This window comes from Geotrypetes seraphini, chromosome 2, assembly GCF_902459505.1.
Source record: "Geotrypetes seraphini chromosome 2, aGeoSer1.1, whole genome shotgun sequence".
Lineage (NCBI taxonomy): Eukaryota > Metazoa > Chordata > Amphibia > Gymnophiona > Dermophiidae > Geotrypetes > Geotrypetes seraphini.
This window is the reverse complement of record NC_047085.1, coordinates 430,326,428-430,349,551: the sequence shown is the minus strand read 5'-3', so window position 1 is coordinate 430,349,551 and position 23,124 is coordinate 430,326,428. Positions and strand designations below refer to the sequence as shown.

Here is a 23,124-nt window from a genome sequence, read left to right as displayed (position 1 = left end):
GACGTTTTGCCCCCTGGAGTGTAGAGTACGGATAATGTCCAAGGGAGCCAGCTTCTGTCCGGGCTAGATAAAGTCAAAAGTCGGATGGAAGCTTAGAAAATACAAATATTTACAAATGAGAAGAACAGGGACAGCGGACTAGACCTGACTGGAAGATCAGATAAGTATTTCGCCTGCATGGCTTTCCTCCAGTACTTTCATGCTCTCTGTAGAAGGTCTGGTCATGAAATCTCTTAGGAAAGAACAAAATAGAATCTGACATTTCAACTCAAAAGGAAGAATCGATGAATCTTTGTTTCCCTGTGTCAGGTTCCTTGACCTTATTATGTTGAGGAGGAAAGAAGAAAAGGAAAGCAGTTTGTGATGATAATAAAAAATATCAGACAGGAACACGATCCTCTGATCATAGGCGGAGACGGGAGGGAGTGTGGAGGGGTTGTTGGTGCTCATTTCGGATTCTTTCCTGGTTTTTAGCAAGTCCCCTGCTCCCAGCCATCATTCCTATTGACAGGCGAATGTCACCGTGCTTGACTGACGTCTGTTGTTCTTAAATGCAGATGTATGATTTACAGATCAATCGGTTTTATTTATTGAAAGCATTCCTGTATTTACCATGCAAGCTGATTTATTATTCATATTGAGGAATATATGCAAATATTAACACTGCAGGTCATGTACAGGACGGAACTGCTTAAATGGAGTTCATAGCTACAGAATTTACTGGGAGTCGATGGGAAAGGAGCAGAGAAATAGGAAGGCAGGAGAATATATATATATATATATAAAAGGAACATTCTGAGGAAAGTTCTGAGGAAAAGTTCACATAAAAAGAAAATACTGTATAAGGATGAAAAAGCAATACTGTGAGAAAGTAAAAATACAGGCAAAGGAAGAGCTGGGATGGGCGGGAAATACAGAGTTAAAGAGGTAGAAAAGAAATTATACATCAGTGAGGCCATGAGAGGCTAATGTCACCCTTCATCCAGGTACATGATCTTAATGTCGTAAAGCCTTTTTGCATATGTGGTTTTCCAGATATGCTACTTTTATTTTCCTTCGAGGACCTGATTTTTGAAATACAATGCCATCCACCGGTGTGCTTTAACTTTTTATGTCATTTTTAGAGGGCGGGAAAAAGCTGACAGAGCTACCAGATCATTTTCCCAAAACAAGGAGTGGGTGGCAAGAAATCTTGTTAAGGGTCCAGTTCCCATAAAAGCCTAAACACGACATGGACAATAACATCGAACAAATGTCAGCATCTGGAAAAGCCTTTGAGGCAAACATGAAGTAGCTTTCCTGACAGGCTGAATACAAAGATCACCCCCACCCCCACCCCCGAATCATCCAGGAAGGAGATGAAAAGAGAGATCCCCGATTATAGGACACCTATTCTCATGTTTTGTGACTGGAACATCATACAGAACCGGGTCTGGAAATATAACAAGAGAAACGTCCTCCCCTCCCCCCCCCCTTTACACAATTTCGATCATTATGCCGCTGCCAGATAGCTTTTTAGATGATCTGATCGTGTCTAAAGAACATGCAAGCTCGTTTCCGCCCGCTTCAGCTTTTTTTGTGTTTGTGTGTCTGGAAAAGAGCAGCCAGGCGGCGAAAAAGGGAGAGCTGTTGAGATCAAGAGAGAGAGAGAGAAAAAGGTGACAAGTTCGCCGGATGCAAAGGAGTAAAAACTGCGGTTTTAAAACCGTAAGGAGCTTCCGGGAGATGTTTCAAGAGCTGCTGTGTTTGGGGATTTCAGGACTTAGGACGGATCGCACGGAGAGGGGAGACTTTTATACGGTTCCCGTTATGCACGGGGGATGGAAGGGGGTCCTAGAGAAGCAACAAGGAGGGGAGGGGTAAAACACGGACCTCACGGATCTTCCGGATCTCGCCACTTTTAGTCTCGGCTTAGGGGAGGGAGAAGCATTAGTGTCAACCAGAGCTCCCTTAGCTGAAGTGTTATGAAGAAACCCTTTCCCCTATGTGCTCTTGGTTGCCCCGCTGAGCTCGGGGGGGGGGGGGGGAGTCTTTTGTTACAACAGCAACTTGTTGCCTTTTGGAAGAAAAAAGGTGTAACTCAAGGAGACGAGCTAAAGTCAACTCGAGATGGAAAGTTAAACTCGAAGTGGCACAGTATGCAAAAAACCACCCCAAGAAGTCGATCGCCTGCAGGAGCATAAAAGCGGGAGATGCTCGCGTGTGGGAGGTGGTTTGCTTTCCGCTGTCACACGTGGACGGGCGGCTTTAAGGTGCTTTGGAGGTGGTGAAAGACGCGCTGAAGATTTGGTGGGGGTGGGGGGGGGGCTGGTTTCTCTCTCTGTCGCGCAAAGGGCGACGATTCTTTGGGGCAGAACCAGAGCCAGAAGAAAGTCGGGGAGGGAAAGGCAGCAGAAGGTTCCGAAAGTGACCCCCTCCCCCCACCTGGGACAGGAGTGAGAAGTGAAAGGGTGTGATCGGGGGCAAAGCACCGGACCCTGAGCTCCCCCCCAACCCCGGCAGTAAAACCTCTGCAACTATTAGCAGAGGTGTTTTGGGGGGTGGTTTTTTTTTTCGACTTTAAAGAGGCCCCTGATCAACCTTCAAGATTTCGTCCAAAAGCAGCCAAGAGGATCGCCCAGCTCTAAGCCGGCTGATGGGCAGGAAGCGGCTGATGGCCGCCGGGGCCCTGGGGGTGGTCCTGGTGCTGCTCCTGGTCATCCTCATCCCGGTCCTGGTCAGCTCCGCCGGCACCTCGGCCCACTACGAGATGCTGGGCACTTGCCGCATGGTCTGCGACCCCTACGGCACCAAACCCCCGAGCACGGCCACGGCCGAGACCCTGCGGGAGCACAGCCTGCTCCAGTCCCTGCCCACCGTCATCCAGGGGCCCAAGGGCGAGTCCGGCCGCCCGGGCAAAGCGGGGCCCCGGGGGCCCCCGGGGGAACCGGGCCCCCCCGGCGACAAAGGAGAGGCGGGCCGGCCGGGCCTGCCGGGGCCCCCGGGGGCCCCCGGCCTGAACGCGGCCGGAGCCATCAGCGCCGCCACCTACAGCACGGTGCCCAAGATCGCCTTCTACGCCGGGCTCAAGCGCCAGCACGAGGGCTACGAGCTGCTGCGTTTCGACGACGTGGTCACCAACCTGGGCAACCATTACGACCCCACCACGGGCAAGTTCACCTGCTCCATCCCGGGGATCTACTTCTTCACCTACCACGTCCTGATGCGAGGGGGCGACGGCACCAGCATGTGGGCAGATCTCTGCAAGAACAACCAGGTGAGGAGGGCACAGCATGCCAGCCTGAAATAATCGTCCTGATCAGGTTCATTGCAAAAGAGTCTCCCCGCAGCCTGATCTGAATATGGAATGCCAGAAAGTCACAGAGTTGAAATTTATATTGAAATTGGTTTACACCTTTTTTTTTTTTTTTTTTAAAGTAGTGCTTGAATGTGGGTTATATTCAGGTACAATAGACATTTCTGGGGGGGGGGGGGGGGAATGGAAACACTTTAAAAAAAAATGAATTCTCTCATCTTCCGGTTCTTGGAGGAATGAGGAAAGAAAAAGAAGAACTCAGGGGAACAGATTCCATGGTAAGAATTCGGGGGGGGGGGAGACACACAGTGCACTTGGAAAGATCGGGATCATGGAAGGGCCGGGTCACTGCAAAGAAAACGCCAGTTTTTGGAATAAGGAAGTCAAGTTTCCACTACTTTTAAGAAGCACAAATTGAAGTGAGGGGAAACTCCGCAAAGGCTGTAGAATAGGAGCAAGAGCCCTGGGGCTGCCTATAACATCCTCTGATCTGATAACGTAGTGCATTCAAAAAAGATCCAAGGAGCCCTCAGAATATGAAAAAAAAATATATGGCATGAGAATATGAACAGAAACCACATTTGTGGCATATGGGTGAACATCTGCTTCTCCAATTAGAGCACAGCCATAATATAGCAGAGCTTTTTGCAGATTTGATGATTCTTATTTGTAACCTACTTCTCAAATGTCTATAATTCTTTCAGGCAGATTACAGTGTTTTAAATCAGCCAAGGAACCTGCTCTAATCTGTTTTGTAGTTTAAAGATAGGAGAAAGTGAAAAACGAACAAACCGATTTTTACAAGGCACTGTGTCTTCCCCAAATGTTTGTTTTTGTGATCATGTTGCCACCCTTGCATTTGCCTAGGGGTTATTTGAACTCAGGAAGGCAAGGGGCAACCTTTCGGAAGAGACCAAATGGTAACGTTATGAAACTGTTTCTTCTGTGGGGGTCTAAGATGTCGCTACCCGCTCCCTTCCCAAAGCTCTTTTTCTGACTAGAAGATATTGTCCCCCAAAACTTGATCCTTCAACAGTGCTCTATATAAGTTACATTGAGTGACGTTTTGTCCCTGGAGTGTAGAATTCAGATAAAGTCCAGAGGAGCGGAAATCAGAACTCCGAAGGAAGTTTCGAAAATACACATATTTACAAAAGAGAGGAACAGAGATTTCTCTTTGTATTATTACTGATGCAATTTAAGTGCTTAAGTTGCTTATTAATGTTTTTAAAAATTCATGGCACTTGTATTAGTTTTGAAATGAATAACAGAGCTCGTGGACTAGACCTAAGTGGGAGATCAGCTAAACATTTCATCTTTAGGGATTTCCTCCAGCACTTTCGTTCCGTCTCTGTAGAAGGTCTGGTCGTGAAACCTCTTAGGAAAGAGCAAACGAGAAGCTGACATTTCAACTCAAAAGGAAGAATCGAACCTTTGGGCTCCTTTTACAAAGCCGCGCTAGCGGGTTTAAGGCGTACGACTTTTCATCACGCGCTAACCCCCGCGCTGGCCGAAAAACTACCGCCTGCTCAAGAGGAGGCAGTAGCGGCTAGCGCATCCGGCGGTTTAGCGCACGCTATTACGCGCATCAAAACGCTATCGCGGCTGCATAAAAGGAGCCCTTTGTTTCCCGGTGTCAGGTTCCTTGACCTTCTGATGTTGAGGAGGAGAGAAGAAAAAGAAAGCGCGAAGGAACGCGATCCTCCGATCGCATGCAGAGATGGGAAGGGAGTGTGCTGGCTGTTGAGGCTCATTTTGGATTCTTTCCTGCTTTAGCAAGTCCCCGGCTCCCAGCTGTCATTCCTACTGACAAGCAAAATACACCATGCTTGACTGACTCTATTGTTCCTAAATGCAGACGTATGATTTACAGATCAATTCGTTTTATTTATTGAAAGCATTCCATGTTACTTGGCAGAGATACCAAAATCGTTTTCAAACCCATGGTAAGCCTGGCGGCAAAAGCTCTAGTTTGAGCCCGCTTCAGTAAAAGTCTAAACGTTTGACCAATGCCAGGGTTTGGAAAGTCTTTGGAGGCAAACGTGAACTAGCTTTCCTTATAGGCTGAAACTAAAGGGGAACCCCCCCCCCCCCTATAACCTTTAGGAAGGAAATGCAAAGGGAACCCTAAATATATTATACTAAACCGATTGTTATGCCTTGTGACTGGTCAACTGTTTGGAAATATAACAAGAGACACACCCTCCACTTGCACTGTTTTGCTTATTGTGCTGCTGTCACATAATTAGATGATCTGATTGTATCTGAAGAACCAGAGAGCTCCTTTCTACCTGTTTTTGCCTTTCTGCTTCTGTAAGAGAGCAGCCTGACACCAGGCAGAAGTCAAAAAGCAGGAGAGCTGCTGAGATCAAAGGAAAGAAAGCAGTGGTTAAAAAGAGAGAGAGAGAGAGAGAGAGAAGGAAAGAAAAGGTGTAAACTCGCTGGATGCAAAGAGGTAAAAATGCTGTTTAAGCTGATGAGAGATGTCACAAGAGCTACTGGGTATCCACATTTTGGTATTTTAAAGTACAGAGAGGAGAGACCCTATATGGGGGCTGGTATGCATGGACACAGAAGGGTACTTTTGTGATTTACTTCCAGAGAGGTGACACTAATGATTCAAGGACAAATCTGGGTAGAAATCTCCTTTCCTGAGTGCTCCTGGTTTCCCCACTCAGCTCAGGAGGATCGTTTCTGTGATGACAGCAACTGGTAGACTTCAAAGAAAAAGGTGAAAAGATGAGATAAAGTCAGCCCAAGATGGAAACTTGATCCAAACTGGTGGAGTATGCAAAAACATTAAAAGGGGGACAAAGTCAGCATAAAAGTGTGAGATGCTCGTGTGTGGGAGGTGGTTTGCTTTTCGCTGTCGCACGTGGATGGGCAGCTTTAAGGTGCTTTGGAGATGGTAAAGACACACTGAAGATTTGTTGAGGGGGGTTCTCTCTCTGTAGTGCAAAGGGTGACGATTCTTTTGGCAGAACAAAGACCACTCGAGCCAGAAGAAACTCAGGAAGACGCCAGGGGGAGGGAAAGGCAGCAGAAGGTACCGAAAGTGACCCACACCTGGGACAGGAGTGAGAAGTGAAAGAGTGTGATTGGAGCAAAGGACTGGACCCTGAGCTCCCCCCACTCCCTTCCCACAACCCAGCAGCAAAAGTGCTACAAGTATAAGGAGGGATTTTTTTTCCAGTTTTAAGAAGGACCCTGATCAGCCTTCAAGATTTCATCTAAAAGCAGTCAGGAGGATTGTCCAGCTCTAAGCCGGCTGATGGGCAGGAAACGGCTGATGGCTGCCGGGGCACTGGGGGTGGTCATGGTGTTGCTTCTGGTCATTCTCATCCCGGTACTGGTCAACTCAGCCGGCACTTCGGCCCATTATGAAATGTTGGGCACATGCCGAATGGTCTGTGACCCCTATGGAACCAACCCCCCCAGCACGGCAACGGCTGAGACCCTGCGGGAGCACAGCTTGCTCCAGTCCCTGCCCACCTTCATCCAGGGCCCTAAGGGTGAGTCTGGCCGCCCAGGCAAGGTGGGGCCCCGGGGGCCCCCAGGGGAACCGGGTCCCCCAGGACCACCTGGTGAGAAAGGGGAGCCAGGGCGGCCAGGTCTGCCAGGGCCCCCTGGACTGAACGCAGCCGGAGCCATCAGTGCCGCCACCTACAGCACCGTGCCCAAGATCGCCTTCTACGCCGGGCTCAAGCGCCAGCACGAGGGCTACGAGCTGCTGCGTTTCGACGACGTGGTCACCAACCTGGGCAACCATTACGACCCCACCACGGGCAAGTTCACCTGCTCCATCCCGGGGATCTACTTCTTCACCTACCATGTCCTGATGCGAGGGGGCGACGGCACCAGCATGTGGGCAGATCTCTGCAAGAACAACCAGGTGAGGAGGGCACAGCATGCCAACCTTCATAATAATAATTTTAATTATAATTGCAAACCCCTAGCTAATGAACCTCCCTGCAGCCTGATTTGAAAATGTAATGCCAGAAAGTCACTTGTTTAGAGTTAATTTATGTTGAAATTAGCTCTTGTCTTTTATTAAGTTGTAGCATAAGACCTATTACATTCAGGTATATTGATACTTCTGAAAGAAATAAAATAATGCACTTAAAAAAAATAATTCTCATCCTCCTATTCTCAAAGGAATATGGAAAAAAAAAATAAAGAAGCAAAAAGTATCTTATAAATTCAGAGGAGCTGATCCTTTGGTAAGAATTCCAGGAAAGGGCAGGGAAAGACACATGACAGTGCAATAACCGGTTTTTCAAAAGGTTTGGACAAGTTCCCAGAGGAAAAGTCCATGAACTGATGTTGAGAGAGACATGGGAGAAGCCACTGCTTGCCCTGGATCAGTGGCATGGAATGCTGCTACTATTTGGGTTTTTGCATAGTACTTGTGACTTGGATTGGCCTCCGTGAAGACAGGATACAGGGCTAGATGGACCACTGGTCTGACCCAGTAAGGCTATTCTTATGTCCTTAAGGGCAATGGAGCTGGGTCACTGAAAAATCTCACCTTTACAAAAAAAACTGGGTTAGAACTTGACAGAGCCCACAAACTGAAATGAGCTAGACTCTTCTATTCCTTGTTCTTTTTTAATCCCGCTACAACTTGTGTTGAGTACAAAGAGAGGGCTGCGCAAAAGAACACACCAAAACCGAAAGTGGGACTGTACTCAAACTGGTGATAACATCATTTGATCTGATAGCGTAGTACATTAAAACAGAGACACGGGGCCCCCGGAATGTGAGCAAATTGGTATATTTATGGAAGCCGAGTTCGTGGTAGATTGGTGAGCATCTGTTTCTCACAGCGTAGCCTTAATAGAGCAGAACTGTGCACAAACTTCATTATTGTTCTTTGTAACCTGCAAAAAAAAAGTAAAATTGAAAAGGCCGATTGCAGAATTCGGTGGAGTCAAGTCCTGTAAGAACCTTTTACAGAAAAGCAGCAAAAATATGATATGGGGAAAAACCAAAATGATGTAGCCTATTGCAATGAGGATAAATGAGAAGGAAACGTATTCATATTTTTAACACATGCCCTGTTTAGAAAGAGTATCTCACAGCGCAGTGAAATTCGTTTGCTTGCTGGAAATATTTTATTACTCTGATTGTGTTCTTGAATATAATAAAGCACTCTTGGGTGTAAAATGTATTGCCAGAACAGAAAAACGTCAAGTGTGCATTTGCATAAAAGTAAGTAGATGATGATTGTGTTTGTTAAGGGATTTCTTGTGCTTCACTAGGACACGTCCTCAGCGGAGATCCCAATTTCCCATTAAGTTGGGAGCAACCTTCTACAATTATTGCTCCTAGAGATACTTCATACTGTTTATCGCATGCTTCAGAATATTGTACCACCTAAACCTTGCAAATAGTGCGCAGTCATTTCCAAGTGTACCTTATACTTTCCTAATCTGAGATAAAAATGAATTGCTTCTATATTGCTATGTTAAGATGATCAGGCTCCACATTCTACTGGAAAACCTCCCAAATGCAGTATAATAAATTGTTGAGAAGCCAGACCTCAGGAAGAGTTGCAAAACTGGGTAGACTGGACTCTGGAGGGATCAGACTAGAAGCTGGACCAATACATGAGTGGCTTCCTTATATATAATGGCACCACTTCAGAGAGGACCAAAGAAAACCTACATGGGTTGTGTACGTGGGTCCAATGAAAAATTCTCGGCCCGATCGAAGAGAATTGGCCATGTTTGTGGGGGCGCCGGCACCCCGCCTCCTCTCCGCTCCCCCGTCTCTTCCCATTCCTCCCCTCCGCACAAGTGCTCCTTTCCTTTCCCCCGTACCTCTAATTGAAATTGTTGTTCGCGACGGTCCATAACGTACTCTTCACGACCCCGTCGGCTCTCCCGCTGATATCACTTCCGGGTGCCTCGCATAGGAAGTGATATCAGAGGGAGAACCGATGGGGTCGCGAGGAGCACGCTGTGGACCGCCGTAACAACTTCAACTAGAGGTACGGGGGGAAGGGAAGGTGGGGGGTGGGGCGCGCGGCAGGCGGGAGCAGGGGTGGAGATGGTGGGGGAGGGGCACCACTGCCCCAGGCATCTCTCATCCTCACTATGCCACTGCTTGTAAGTTTCATGACTCCACCTCGTTCTCTTCTTGGATGGGCTGAGAACTTTTCAGCGGCCCCTCGTATTGTGATGTCATAATGCCTCATTCCACCAATGCCTAAGAGCCATCCTCATCGGTGATGTCACAATGGTTTGGTTTCCCTATACTTATGCCCATTTACTAGAAGCATTTGCCTCATTGAAACGGAAAGTGTCAAGAAAAGTGTGGAATAACTTGTAGGTTTCGTGGCTCCACCTCGTTCTCTTCTTGGTTGGGCTGAGAACTTTTCAGCGGCCCCTCGTAGTCTGTAGGTCTCTCTGTCTTTTTGTGTTTATTATAGAAACATAGAAACATGACGGCAGATAAAGGCCAAATGGCCTAACTGGTCTGCCCATCCACTGTAACCATTATCTCTTTCTCTGAATGAATGAAAGGTAGCAAAAGTGGGGTTCACAGCTATAAAAGTTTGGAGGGGTAAATTTGGGCAACTTTCATTTTTGAAAGTTTTGTGTACTAAGGGATCAGTTGAATTCGACTATGCAACATTTTCATAACTTTGATATTTTTCACGTTTTATAGCCTAAAAACTTCAAATGCTTAAAAGGTGGGGTATGTGATTTCTAGGGTTAATTACACTTTTATTGATAAACATTTCTCGTTTTTTTATAAAAAACGTAATTAGTCAATACCTAAGGCTGAAATTTACCAGGATTATGCTGTTGATATCCCTCTATCTTGTGGTATAAATAAGTCCCACACAACACATACGTTCCTGTTCAACTGGAACGTACGTAGGTGAGGCTGGACTCATGTAGAGCACTGGTCTTTGACCTGGAGGCCACCGAGAGAGCAGACTGCTGGGCACGATGTACCACTAGTCTGACCCTGCAGCGGCAGTTCTTATGTTCTTATCTTTTTGCTTAGTGGGTCACATATTTATAAATGAAAGATTTGCTATATAACTTTCCCCCCTTTTACAAAGCCCACGGTAGCGGCTGCCGTGAGGCAAACACTCTGACACCCATTAAGTTCCTATGGGTGTCGGAGCGATTACTGCAGCAATGTTTGCTACTGCGGCTTTGCAAAAAGGAGCTCTTTATTTGATCATTGGACTGAGAAAACAAACAAACCCTTAAGAGTAAATCAGCACAATTTTTTGCAAGAACTAAATCGGGCACTTCTCAGGACTGTCTCTATAACTGGACTACTATTTTGATCAGAAGAGAAATATTTAATATCACTATGCCGTAAACAGATCCTGTATCGTTAGAATCCAAAGCGATGCTAACAACAGCTGATCTCAGCCTTGCAGGTGCATTTGCTGTTCAGAAGTTGTCTTTCCTCTGAATAAACGAAGTTGATCAGGCCAAAGAATTTTTCTTATTGGCGGAAGCAATTACTTCCAAATCTTTTACATGCACTCAGCGCATTGAGCGCATGTACGAGGTTTCCTCTGAGTAAAGCAGCTTTAGCATTTACATCTGCCTTTTCTGATTTTCCGCAGAGGGAATAGAAGCATAGCAATGGCCGCTTTGAGAGCAGGGACTCTTCATGCACATCCAGAGGGGTCAAACGGTGACTTTATTCACGCAAGGACGTTCAGAAAAAGAGGGACAATTAGAGCGAAAAAGCTCTTCAATGCCCAAATAAGCAATGCAGGGCCATTTGCCAAGCATTCCCAAGAGAAGATGCAGAAAGACTATCAAATGTACGGTACAGCGATCTCTTGGAAATGCTAAGGTCGCGGAGATGGCCTAATGGAGGAAGAAGTGTAATGCACGTCTCATAAAGGAGGATGGAAACAAATGAGAACCTGGAGGGAACCCTTCTAACAGCTCAAACCACTTTGATTTGATTTAGTTAGTTTAATAAAATAAATGTTGCCTTCTGTTAGACCTGTCTTCACTCTCCACTCGCCCCTCCCCATATTTGCAGCACGTGTAATCTTTTTCTATGTCCTCAGCTACACTAACTAACCTGAGCAGATGCTAATGTCTCTCCTCTCCCTCTCTTAAATTGGGCAACCCTGAGTTATCCAAGCACATCTGCAAGAAGTTCTCCTATTGCTCATTTTACTGGGATGCCCTGAAAACATGTAAAGCTCCGAGAAGGCGTGAAACTTCCCAACATTTGTTAATCTAAATTACATTAGTAGGAGTCAGGTTAAAAAGTGTTATTAATTTAGTATGCATTATTGTAGAAGGTTCTGTTGTAAATGATCTTTCTGTATTGGCAGGACACATCAAACATTTGAAAAAAAAAAAAAAAAAAAGGCAATAAAGTGCACAATAGGTGTTTTCTAGCATGCAGAATTCCCTAGGTTAGATAGGAAGATCCACTATCTAATTACAGAACCTGATCCCTGTAGTCTGTTTAGCTAGTTAAATTATTCAGCTAAATGGGTCATTTCTCGTACCATTTGTAGGAGATTGTTGGCATGAATGTTTTTCTAACAAACATAGACTAATTCAGGGTTTGTTAGAGGCAGCGAACAACAGGTTAGAAGCATCTCATTCTGGATCCTTTCCAGTTCCTGTGCAAACTGTGCCCTTAATCAGTAGGCACTTCACCCAAAGCAATGTACGGCAAGAAGTAACCTAGACAATACACTTCTCCCTCCGTATTCGATGTGATAGGGGATTAACAGACCCGCGAATACAGAAAAACTGCAAATATCTTTTTCATAGGTTATTTGCTGTTTTAAGAACATAAGAACATAAGCAATGCCTCCGCTGGGTCAGACCTGAGGTCCATCGCGCCCAGCAGTCATCTCACGCGGCGGCCCAACAGGTCCAGGACCTGTGCAGTAATCCTCTATCTATACCCCTCTATCCCCTTTTCCAGCAGGAAATTGTCCAATCCTTTCTTAAACTCCAGTACTGTACTCTGCCCTATAACGTCCTCTGGAAGCGCACTCCAGGTGTCCACCACACGTTGGGTAAAGAAGAACTTCCTAGCAATCGTTTTGAATCTGTCCCCTTTCAACTTTTCTGAATGCCCTCTTGTTTTTTTATTTTCTGAAAGTTTGAAGAATCTATCCTTCTCTACTCTCTCTATGCCCTTCATGATCCTGTAAGTCTCTATCATATCTCCTCTAAGTCTCCTCTTCTCCAGGGAAAAGAGACCCAGTTTCTCCAATCTCTCAGCGTATGAAAGGTTTTCCATCCCCTTAATCAGACGTGTCGCTCTCCTCTGAACTCTCTCGAGTAACGCCATATCCTTCTTAAGGTACGGTGACAATATTGTACGCAGTACTCAAGATGCGGACGCACCATTGCCCGGTACAGCGGCAGGATAACTTCTTTCGTTCTGGTTGTAATACCCTTCTTGATTATACCTAGCATTCTATTCGCTCTCTTAGCGGCCGCTGCGCACTGTGCCGTCGGCTTCATTGTCATTTCCACCATTACCCCCAAGTCCCTTTCTTGGGTACTCTCATTCAATAACATCCCTCCCATTGTATAATTGTACCTCGGGTTTCTGCTTCCCACATGCAATACTTTACACTTCTCAACATTGAACTTCATCTGCCATCTCTCTGCCCATTCCCTTAGTTTGTCCAAGTCTCTTTGCAATTTTTCGCAGTCCTCCTTTGTCCAAGCTCCACTAAATAGTTTGGTGTCGTCTGCAAATTTTATTATCTCACACTTTGTTCCTGTTTCTAGATTATTTATGAATATATTAAAAAGCAGCGGTCCGAGCACCGAGCCCTGTGGAACACCACTTGTGACCTTCCTCCAGTCTGAGTAGTGGCCCTTCACCCCTACTCTCTGTTTCCTACCCTCTAACCAGTTTCTGATCCATCTATGCACGTCTCCGTCCACCCCATGGTTCTTCAGTTTCCAGAGTAGACGTTCATGAGCACCTTGTCAAAGGCTTTCTTGAAATCTCGGTATATGATGTCTATGGGGTCTCCTCTGTCCATCTGTTTGTTAATTCCCTCGAAGAAGTGCAATAAGTTTGTCAGGCACGATCTCCCCCTGCAGAAACCATGTTGGCTGGTTATCAGAAGTTTGTTTTTATCAAAATGTTCATCAATGTTTTCTTTTATCAGTGCTTCCGCCATTTTCCCCGGAACCGAGGTCAGACTCACCGGTCTGTAGTTTCCCGGGTCACCTCTTGATCCCTTTTTAAAGATGAGCATAACGCTGGCTATCTTCCAATCCTCCGGGATCACACCTGTTTTCAGAGATAGGTTGCAAATTTGCTGTAGTAGTTCCGCTATTTCCTCCTTTAGTTCCTTCAGAACCCTTGGATGGATTCCATCCGGACCCGGGGATTTGTCAGTTTTTAGTTTTTCTATGTGCCTATGCACATCATCAAGGCTTACTTCCATGGATGTTAACTTTTGTGCTTGATTTCCATTGAAGATTTACTCAGGTTCCGGAATGTTGATTGTGTCTTCGCTTGTAAATACAGACGAAAAGAACATGTTAAGTCTTTCTGCGACCTCTTTCTCTTCCTTCATCACTTCCTTCCTGTCTCCGTTGTCCAGCGGTCCCACCTTCTCCCTAGCCGGCTGTTGCCCTTTAACATATCTAAAGAATGGTTTGAAATTTCGTGCTTCCCTGGCTAGTCTCTCTTCATATTCTCTTTTGGCTTTTCGAACCACACAGTGACATCGTGAATATGATGAAATTACGAATAACATGGTGGGAGACCTGGCCTGTTCCTGAAGGAGAGGCAAAACACAGTGAAGAAAGTGCTGGGAGTCAGCGACTTTCTCTGTACATGCTTGGAATCAGCAATATCTCTATGCAAAATGATGTAATATGGGGGGAGGAGCCAGCGAATAATAATTAAAAACGTAAATAATCGAAACCGTGATTACTGAAACCGCAAATACGGAGGGAGAAGTGTAGACAGTTACAGCAGAAGAAAATATTCAAATAGCTAAACATTATAGCATACATTAGTACTTACATTACAGCATAGACTCTAAGGGGAGGTAGAACATAGAAACATGATGGCAGATAAAGGCCAAATGGCCTATCCAGTCTGCCCATCCACATCATCCACTATCTCTTCCTCTCCCTAAGAGATCCCATATGCTTGTCCCACACTTAAATTCTGATACAGTATTCATCTCCACCACCTCTACTAGGAGACTATTCCACGTATCCACCACCCTTTTTGTAAAGAAGTATTTCCTTACATTACTCATGTCCTGTCCTTCTGGAGCTTTTCTTCCTTTAAAAAAGACTCACCTCCTGATACATTAACACCAAGGAGATATTTAAACATCTCTATCATATCCCCTCTCTCCCGTCTTTCTCCCACAGTATACATACATTAAGGCCTCTAAATCTATCTTCATATGATTTATGTCAAAGGCCACTAACCAACCGACTCCATCCTATTTATATCTTTTTGAAGGTGCGGTCTCCAAAACTGGGGCCTCACCAGGGACATACAACATCTAGACAAGATTCTTCCCTAATTATAGACCAGTGGTCTCAAACTCATATCTTTTGCAGGGCCTCAAAAAAAATAGTTAATGTCTTATTAAAGAAATGACAATTTTGCATGAGGTAAAACTCTTTATAGTTTATAAATCTTTCCTTTTGGCTAAGTCTTAATAATAATATTATAATTTATAGCTAAAGAGACATATGATCAAGAAATTGTTTTATTTTACTTTTGTGATTAAGATAAACATATCGAGGGCCTCAAAATAGTACCTGGCAGGCCACGAGTTTGAGACCACTGTTATAGACAGTATTTGTTTGGTATTCCTGGTAGCTGAGGATCCTGGGAGACACTTCATTATTTTAGGCTCCTTGACTTGTGTTCCAAGGCTAATGCCTCTTATGATGGAATCTAACAGCAACAATTTTCTTGATTGAGCTTTCTTTTTTTTCCCTGTGGGAGTGCTTTTCTTCTTGAGTTACCTTCGCTGGGTTCCAGTTATATTTCAATTCTTTTTTCTTGAGTATTGCAGTGCTCTAATAGAGCAAAAGAATTCTGTAGGTGCAACAATTGTGAGGGTGGATGTACCTGACCCTACTGTGATCCATTTATTCCTGGATTGCTTTATTCTTTGAGGTGGTAGTGGTAAATTGGTATGATTCTGTGGAGTAATGGAAGCTGCTTTAATTGCCTCCAATATTTACATAAGCTTACAGAGCTCCTTCTTGATACTAGAAAGCTGAAGACAGATGGGACAGGCCCTAAATCTCCAGATGGTGTGCCTTGGAACTAAGGCACCACAATGATTGAACTAAATAAAAGTCATCCTGATGGTTGGTATGGGAATTGGCTGAGAAGTATTCTTGATTACTGTGTTGTCTATATATCAGTAGCAAACCCTGAGGTGGGTGGGACTAAAGTCCCTAATTCAGAAGAGAACCAAGCACATAAGAATAAAATTTCCCAAGAAAGTAAAGGGTGGGGGTGGAGTTAATTATTTTTTCTTTTTTTTTACTTACTGAGAGTAGAAGATTGAAGGGAAAGGGAAGATATTAGATTCTATACTAAAGCAAAATCAGGGATATACAATCCAGGATTACTTAGCTCTTAGATTTGCAGTGCTAAAAGCACATGTGATCCCACCAAGGCTTTGTCCCAGGAAATGAAAGTACCACAGGAAATGGCCCCTCCTAGCTAGACTCTAGTTCCAGGTAACTATTCAAATGGTCCAATGGTTTTCCAATCCCTTAATCAAATTCAAATGGTCCTAATCATTCAACTTAATTTAAGAGCTAAGGAGTTTCAGTTACATTTCAATGGGGCTTTTCTCATGATTTAAATCCCAATGGAAAATGGAGCCACTTTACATACATTTTGAACCAGAAACTCATATTATTTACACTGGCTTTTACCGTGAGCCATGGCATTTACCTCGCCAGCCCACGGTACAAACCTCTTGTGGCTTTGTAAGAGGAGCCCTTAGACTTTTACTCCTGGTCCTGTCTTATCAGATTTTTTTTTCCTCCTCTTGCTCCTTCTCAGGATGTTTTTCCTTGAAATGTGGTGTATTTACACTCATATTCTTGTTATGAATTTCTTTTATTTTGTTTTCTTGCTGAATATTTTCTTTGAATTGGAGTGTATTTCTGTATCAAGTATATACTTGAATTATTATGAAACTGAATAAATATAAAAGAGAAAAAAATAATTGCTTGTTATTATCATCCAGTTGCTGATGATTAAACACTTCTTAGCCTATTAAATTGCATACGTATCTCAGAAGCCCAATCTAGCCATTATATATAGAATCAGAGATGTATGCACATAGGAGTAATTCTGTATAGGGCGCATAACTATAGGTATGCAAACAGGAGATAACAATAGCTGAGACCAAAATGGAGTAAAATGGCAACTACACACATGTGTACTTAAGTGCTATTCTATAACTAGGCGTCTAAGGGCTAGATTCACTAAGCCAGGGGTAGGCAATTCTGGTCCTCAAGAGCCGGAGCCAGGTCAGGTTTTCAGGAGATCCACAATGAATACGTATGAGATGGATTTGCATGCATTGCCTCCTTGAGATGCAAATCTATCTCATGCATATTTATTGTGGATATCCTGAAAACCTGACCTTATTCCGGCTCTCGAGGACCGAAATTGCCTACCCCTGTACTGATTGGTTTGCAACCCCTTGGCGACCCGATTTCCCTCCGACCCGATTCACTAACCTCTGTCCCGATCATCCTCTGATCCGCGCATGCAAATGAGGGGGAATGGCATTCAAATGTAAGCAGGCTGCGATTCACTAACCAAAAACTGCAACACCAAATGGCCTGGCCAATCAACAAACAAGCGACTGCTGGGGACCAGTCGTTCACTGATTTCTGACTGCATCTCCTGCTCTCTGCCCCAACTTTGCAGCTCTGTGCCCTGGACTCTCCTGCTCTCTCTCTGCCCTGCCTTTGCAGCTCTGTGCCCTGTACTTTGTGATGGTCGGTATATTAAAAAGTTAATAAACTTGAAACTTCTCTGCCCTGGCCTTCCCCCGCAGTGCAAACCCGTGGTTTTAACCCATGAGTTAAAACCACAGGCTCGCTGGGCTGGCTAAAAAGTTAAAAAAATTTTTTTTAAAAAGGTTGCTGTTCTTTAAGCATGCGCAGACCATCTACAGATGGTCTGCGCATGCGTCGGGATTGCTACAGAGTAATCCGGGCAGTCAGTTGAGGGCGATTCGTGAATCAGCCCCCCCCAGACATGGATCGGATCCCTTACGGATCGGATCCAATCCGATGTGTGCCCTTAGTGAATCTAGGCCTACATGTTCCTGTGCATAAATACAAGGGGGGGAGGGGTTCCCATGGGAGAGGCATGGTCGTACCTACCATTTTAGTGCATGCTTTACAGAATACAGTACTCCCCCGATATTCACGGGGGTTCCGTTCCAGGCACCTTATGATTTAAAAAAAAAAAAAAAAATTAAAGTTAGATCTGGGAATCTATGTATCCAACTTTATTGCTGAAAAGTCAGATAAGAACATAAGAATTGCCACTGCTGAGTCAGACCAGTGGTCCATTATGCCCAGCAGTTCGCTCACGCGGCGGCCCTCTGGTCTAAGACCAGCACCCTAACTGAGACTAGTCCTACCAGCGCACGTTCTTGTTCAGCAGAAACTTGTCTAACTTTATCTTGAATCCTTGGAGGGTGTTTTCCCCTATAACAGCCTCCGGAAGAGTGTTCCAGCTTTCTACCACTCTCTGGGTGAAGAAGAACTTCCTTACGTTTGTACGGAATCTATCCCCTTTAACTTTAGAGAGTGCCCTCTTGTTCTCCCTACCTTGGAGAGGGTGAACAACCTGTCCTTATTTACTAAATCTATCCCCTTCAGTACATTGAATATTTCGATCATGTCCCCTCTCAATCTCCTCTGTTCGAGGGAGAAGAGGCCCAGTTTCTCTAATCTTTCGCTGTTCGGCAGCTCCTCCAGCCCCTTAACCATCTTAGTCGCTCTTCTCTGGACCCTATCGAGTAGTACCGTGTCTTTCTTCATGTACGGCGACCAGTGCTGGACACAGTACTCCAGATGAGGGCGTACCATGGCCCGGTACAACAGCATGATACCCTTCTCTGATCTGTTCGTGATCCCCTTCTTTATCATTCCTAGCATTCTGTTTGCCCATTTTGCTGCCGCCTCACATTGTGTGGACGGCTTCATCGACTTGTCGATCAGAACTCCCAAGTCCCTTTCCTGGGAGGTCTCTCCAAGTACCGCCCCGGACATCCTGTATTCGTGCATGAGATTTTTGTTACTGACATGCATCACTTTACACTTATCCACATTGAACCTCATCTGCCATGTCAATGCCCATTCCTCGAGCTTGATTATGTCACGTTGCAGATCTTCACAATCCCCCTGCGTCCTTACTACTCTGAATAACTTCGTATCATCCACAAATTTAATCACCTCGCTCGTTGTACATATGTCCAGATCATTTATAAAGTTGTTAAAGAGCACGGGTCCAAGCACCGAGCCCTGTGGCACCCCACTGGTGACGCTCTTCCAGACCGAGTATTGTCCATTTACCCCCACTCTCTGTTTCCTATGCTCCAGCCAGATTTTAATCCACGTGAGTATTTCAACCTCAATTCCATGGCTTGCAATTTTCCGAAGTAGTCGTTCATGCGGAACCTTGTCGAACGCCTTCTGAAAATCCAGATATACAATGTCGACTGGATCGCCCTTGTCTATCTGTCTGTTTACTCCCTCAAAGAAGTGCAGCAAGTTCGTCAAACACGATCTGCCTTTGCTAAAACCATGCTGACTGGTCCTCATCAGCCCATATCCGTCAAGGTGATCAATGATGCTGTTCTTTATCAGTGACTCTACCATCTTTCCCGGTACCGAGGTCAGACTCACCGGTCTGTAGTTCCCCGGATCTCCCCTCGAACCTTTCTTGAAGATCGGTGTAACATTCGCCACCTTCCAGTTTTCCGGAATCTTTCCCAATTTGATCGACAGATTGGCTATTAGTTGAAGCAGTTCAGCTATGGTCCCTTTCAGTTCCTTGATGACCCTGGGATGGATGCCATCCGGTCCCGGGGATTTATCACTCTTAAGCCTATCAGTCTGCCTACATACCTCCTCTAGACTGACCGTCAATCCTGTCAGCTTTCCGTTTTCATTTCCAGTATATAGCCTGATGGGTACATCTTCTTCGGCACATCTTCTTCGGTAAATACAGATGCAAAAAATGTGTTCAGTTTGTCAGCGATTGCTTTGTCCTCCTTTAGCGCTCCCTTTATTCAATTGTCATCCAACGGTCCCACCACTTCCTTTGTGGGTCGTTTTCCCTTAATATCGAAAGAACGGCTTGAAGTTCTTTGCCTCTTTGGCTATTTTTTCCTCGTAGTCTCTTTTGGCCCCTTTTACCTCCTTATGGCACCTGCGTTGATGTTGTTTGTGCTTGTTCCAGTTTTCATCCGTTTTTGATCTTTTCCAGATCCAGAGAAGACCCCTGGATCCAACTTTAATGTAAAAAAAAAAAAATCCTGAAGCTCCTTGGCAAGGTAAATGCAACCAAAACAGAGCAGATCAGAGTGGAGAAGCAGCCTATTTATGCCAGAGTTTTCTTGACCTAAATTCCTGTGCCTAAGATAGGTGCCAAATAGCTCTTAACTGAAAACACTCCCATGATCCATCCCTAACCATGCCCACTTTTAACTATGCACTTCGCACAAGGTGCCTAACTGTTGAAGAATCATGCCTTCCAAGTTAGGTTGAGCACTTATTATCAGTGCCAATTTAGCTTATTAAGTTATGCGTCTACATCAGCTAGGTGTACCTATATTCAGTAGGCACCTAACTTGTATTGTTAATGCAATAAAAAGATATCCCCTCTATATTTTTTCTTATTTAATTATTTTTATTTCTGTGCATTCCTGCAATTACTCTACTTAACCCTAAATGAAGATATAGGAGTAACTTCCAGAAAGCAGCAATTACAGCTCTAACCACCTCACTGCAGACTATAGGGGCCATTTTAGCCTATGTCTGCTATCATCTATTATGCTACTATTAGGAAGCCCTTCAGTGCAAATAATGTGGGGGGGGGGGGGGTTATTATATGTCTTCTTATGTTTGATGAAAGTCATTGAATATGGGGTGGGAGGGTTATGGGATCTGAATTAAATTTTAATAGGATATTAAGTGATGTATTTAAATATATATTGATATTATATGCTGTTGCACTTATTCTAAGTTTAAAAAATGAATAAAGAATATTAAAAAAAGGAAGCCCTTCAGTGAGTATAACCTCCAAATCTTCTGTTATTAAATACTTTTAACTATCCTTGCTCTCCTTATAGGCCATAACTTTATATAAGTGGCAGATGAAAATTGAGAGTGAGTGTGTTCGTATAGTGCTCCAGTGACTGTGATTTACAAAGAAGGGTGAGGTTAGAGGTGGACTGAAGAATGGGAAAGCCATTCAAACATTTGCTTAAAAAGAATTATTTGGGGGAGCAATCATTAATAGTCATTTGTTGATTCATGTTAAAATGTAAAATGCTGCTAATACATAGAAATATCAATAAAATATTTAAAAATAAATAATAGTTAAAAGTAACCAGGCACTTCTTAAATGAACAGTGTGAGTTCTTTATTCTTTCTATTGCCACTGAACACACTGCAGGCCTGAGCAGGAGCCTGTGTTTGCTGTTAGTCTAGTGGTTAGAGCAGTGTTTCTCAGCTTGGTCCTGGAGAACCCCTTTGTCAGTTAGGTTTTCAGGATATGTACAATGAATATGCTTGAATGAAATGTGCATATAATGGAGGCAATGTATGCAAATCAAGTTTATGCTTATTCATTGTGGATATCCTGAACACCTGACTGGCAAAGGGGTTCTCTGGGACTGAGTTGAGAAACACTCGGTTAGAGTATTGGGCAGGTTATCAAGAGAACCTTGTTCAAATCCCTCTACTTCATATTTATAAAAAAAAAAATTATATACCACCTAAATCTAAGCGGTTTACAAAAGAACATACATATTATAAAACACGTGTCTACACATAATACACAAACATTGTCTAATCTTTCTCTGTCTAACTACTACTTGAGACATATTGCATAGATACTAGCTATACCTTTTTATTGCATCAGAGGGGCAGCACCAACAGAGCCTCATGAGTGGATAGGCTCGAAGGCTCTTCACCATTTAAGTTAGTGTCAGTGCCGGGCCTTGTATGGACTCCAGACTCCGAGGTAGGCAACGGGAGGGCAGCAAAGGAGTAAGGCTCTTCATCTCTTGAGCTAGCTCTGGCGTTGCCCAGGCTGTTGGGCCCCCTGGAGCTGTGGGGCCCAGGGAAGCTGCCCTGTTTGTCCCTCCTAATGGCGGTACTGGGAAGATGGTAGAGAAAGAGGGCACATACTGGATGGAAGGAGGGGATAAAAAAAAGGGCACATGCTAAATGGGGAAAGAGGATAGACTTAGAGATACTGGAGGGGATGAGGGAAATAGGTAGCAAGCTGCAGGTAGACACAGTGAAAAGAGGGAAATTGAGACAGAGGCAGAACATAAATTGAGAAAAAAGAACAGGGAAAACAAGGAAAGGGAGAGGAGAGAGAGAGAAAAAGAGATGCCAGGAAACAGGGCAGGGGAGGGGGGAAGGAGCGAGAGATGCCAGTGTATGGGGGAAAGGGAAGGAGACAGATACTAGATCTGAGGGGAGAAAAGAGAGATGCTAAAAAACATAGAGGGGGCTAGAGAGAGAGATAGAAGGGAAGGAGACGGAGATGTCAGACAATGGGGGAGGGGAGGAAAGGGAGGAAGATGGATGCCAGATGCCAGAGATGGAAGGGGAAGGCAGACAGTGTCTGGAAGGGGCACAGAAAGAGGGCAGATGCTATATGGAAAGGGCAGAGAGAGGGCAGGAATTGGATGGAATGAAGAGAGTGATGAGAAGATGAGGAAAGCAGAAATTAGAGATGACAAAGGTAGAAAAAAAATGTCTATTTCTTTTAGGATAAAGTTGTATTGTAGTTGTGTTGATAAACGTTTATAAACAGAAAATGGAAATAAGGTAATCCTTTTATTGGACTAATTTTAATACATTTTTGACTAACTTACAGAGACCAAAACCTCCTTCCCCAGGTCAGGACAGGATACCATAACAGCAGTATACTTTATTGCTGTAAAGAAGGAGGTTTTGACCTCTGAAAGCTAATTGAAATGTATTAGTCCAATAAAATAGTATTATCTTATTGTCCATTTTTGTTTTATTTTTATTTATTAATTTGTAAAGTGATTGTTATTTCTCAGTATTTTTACAATTTACATCTGCTATCTTTATATTTTTGCAAAATATTAGGGGACATGCATCACTGTTTCTGGCTTCTTAGTGGTTTGATTTAACTTTTGTCTACATATTTCTATTTTTAGTTTGGAAGCACTTATTCCATACTGGGTGAGGGTGCTTCTGTGTTCTGTGTGTATGAAAGACATGGTTTTCTGTTAACATTGACTGTGCAGGATCAATCTGGCTTGTTTAGTTTTACAGTGGATGTAATGATGTTCTAGGGCTCCCTGCAGTGTGTAAGATGCTGCCTTTTCCTAGGTATACTCTTGTAATGTGAGTTGTGGATTATTACTAAAAATCAAATCGAGGAAGAGTTGTTACAAAATTATTTGGCCTTGGGTGTCACATATGCTAGGTACGCCACTGTTTGTGTGTATTTCATTTGTTTCTGTTCATTTGGAGTTGTAGCAGCTGCTCTATGAAGATTAGCCCATCCTAACACATTGTCTTCTTAAAAGTAATTTCATTACTGCT

At 44.2% G+C, this 23,124-nt stretch overlaps 1 protein-coding gene across 2 annotated transcripts in view; it reads left to right on the top strand.

Moving 5' to 3' along the window:
* The first annotated feature begins 2,043 nt into the window (after positions 1-2,043).
* The window catches only part of C1QL3 (complement C1q like 3), a 71,135-nt gene continuing 50,054 nt past the window's right edge, over positions 2,044-23,124 (top strand). Inside the window, exon 1 of one of the 2 annotated variants that reach the window (XM_033931271.1) lies at positions 2,044-3,256. In XM_033931271.1, the coding sequence (XP_033787162.1) occupies positions 2,636-3,256 (621 nt within the window). In that variant the 5' untranslated portion in view covers positions 2,044-2,635. Of the gene's footprint in view, positions 3,257-6,569; positions 7,188-23,124 lie in introns of those variants that run through there. The other variant, XM_033931272.1, reaches the window with a different exon arrangement.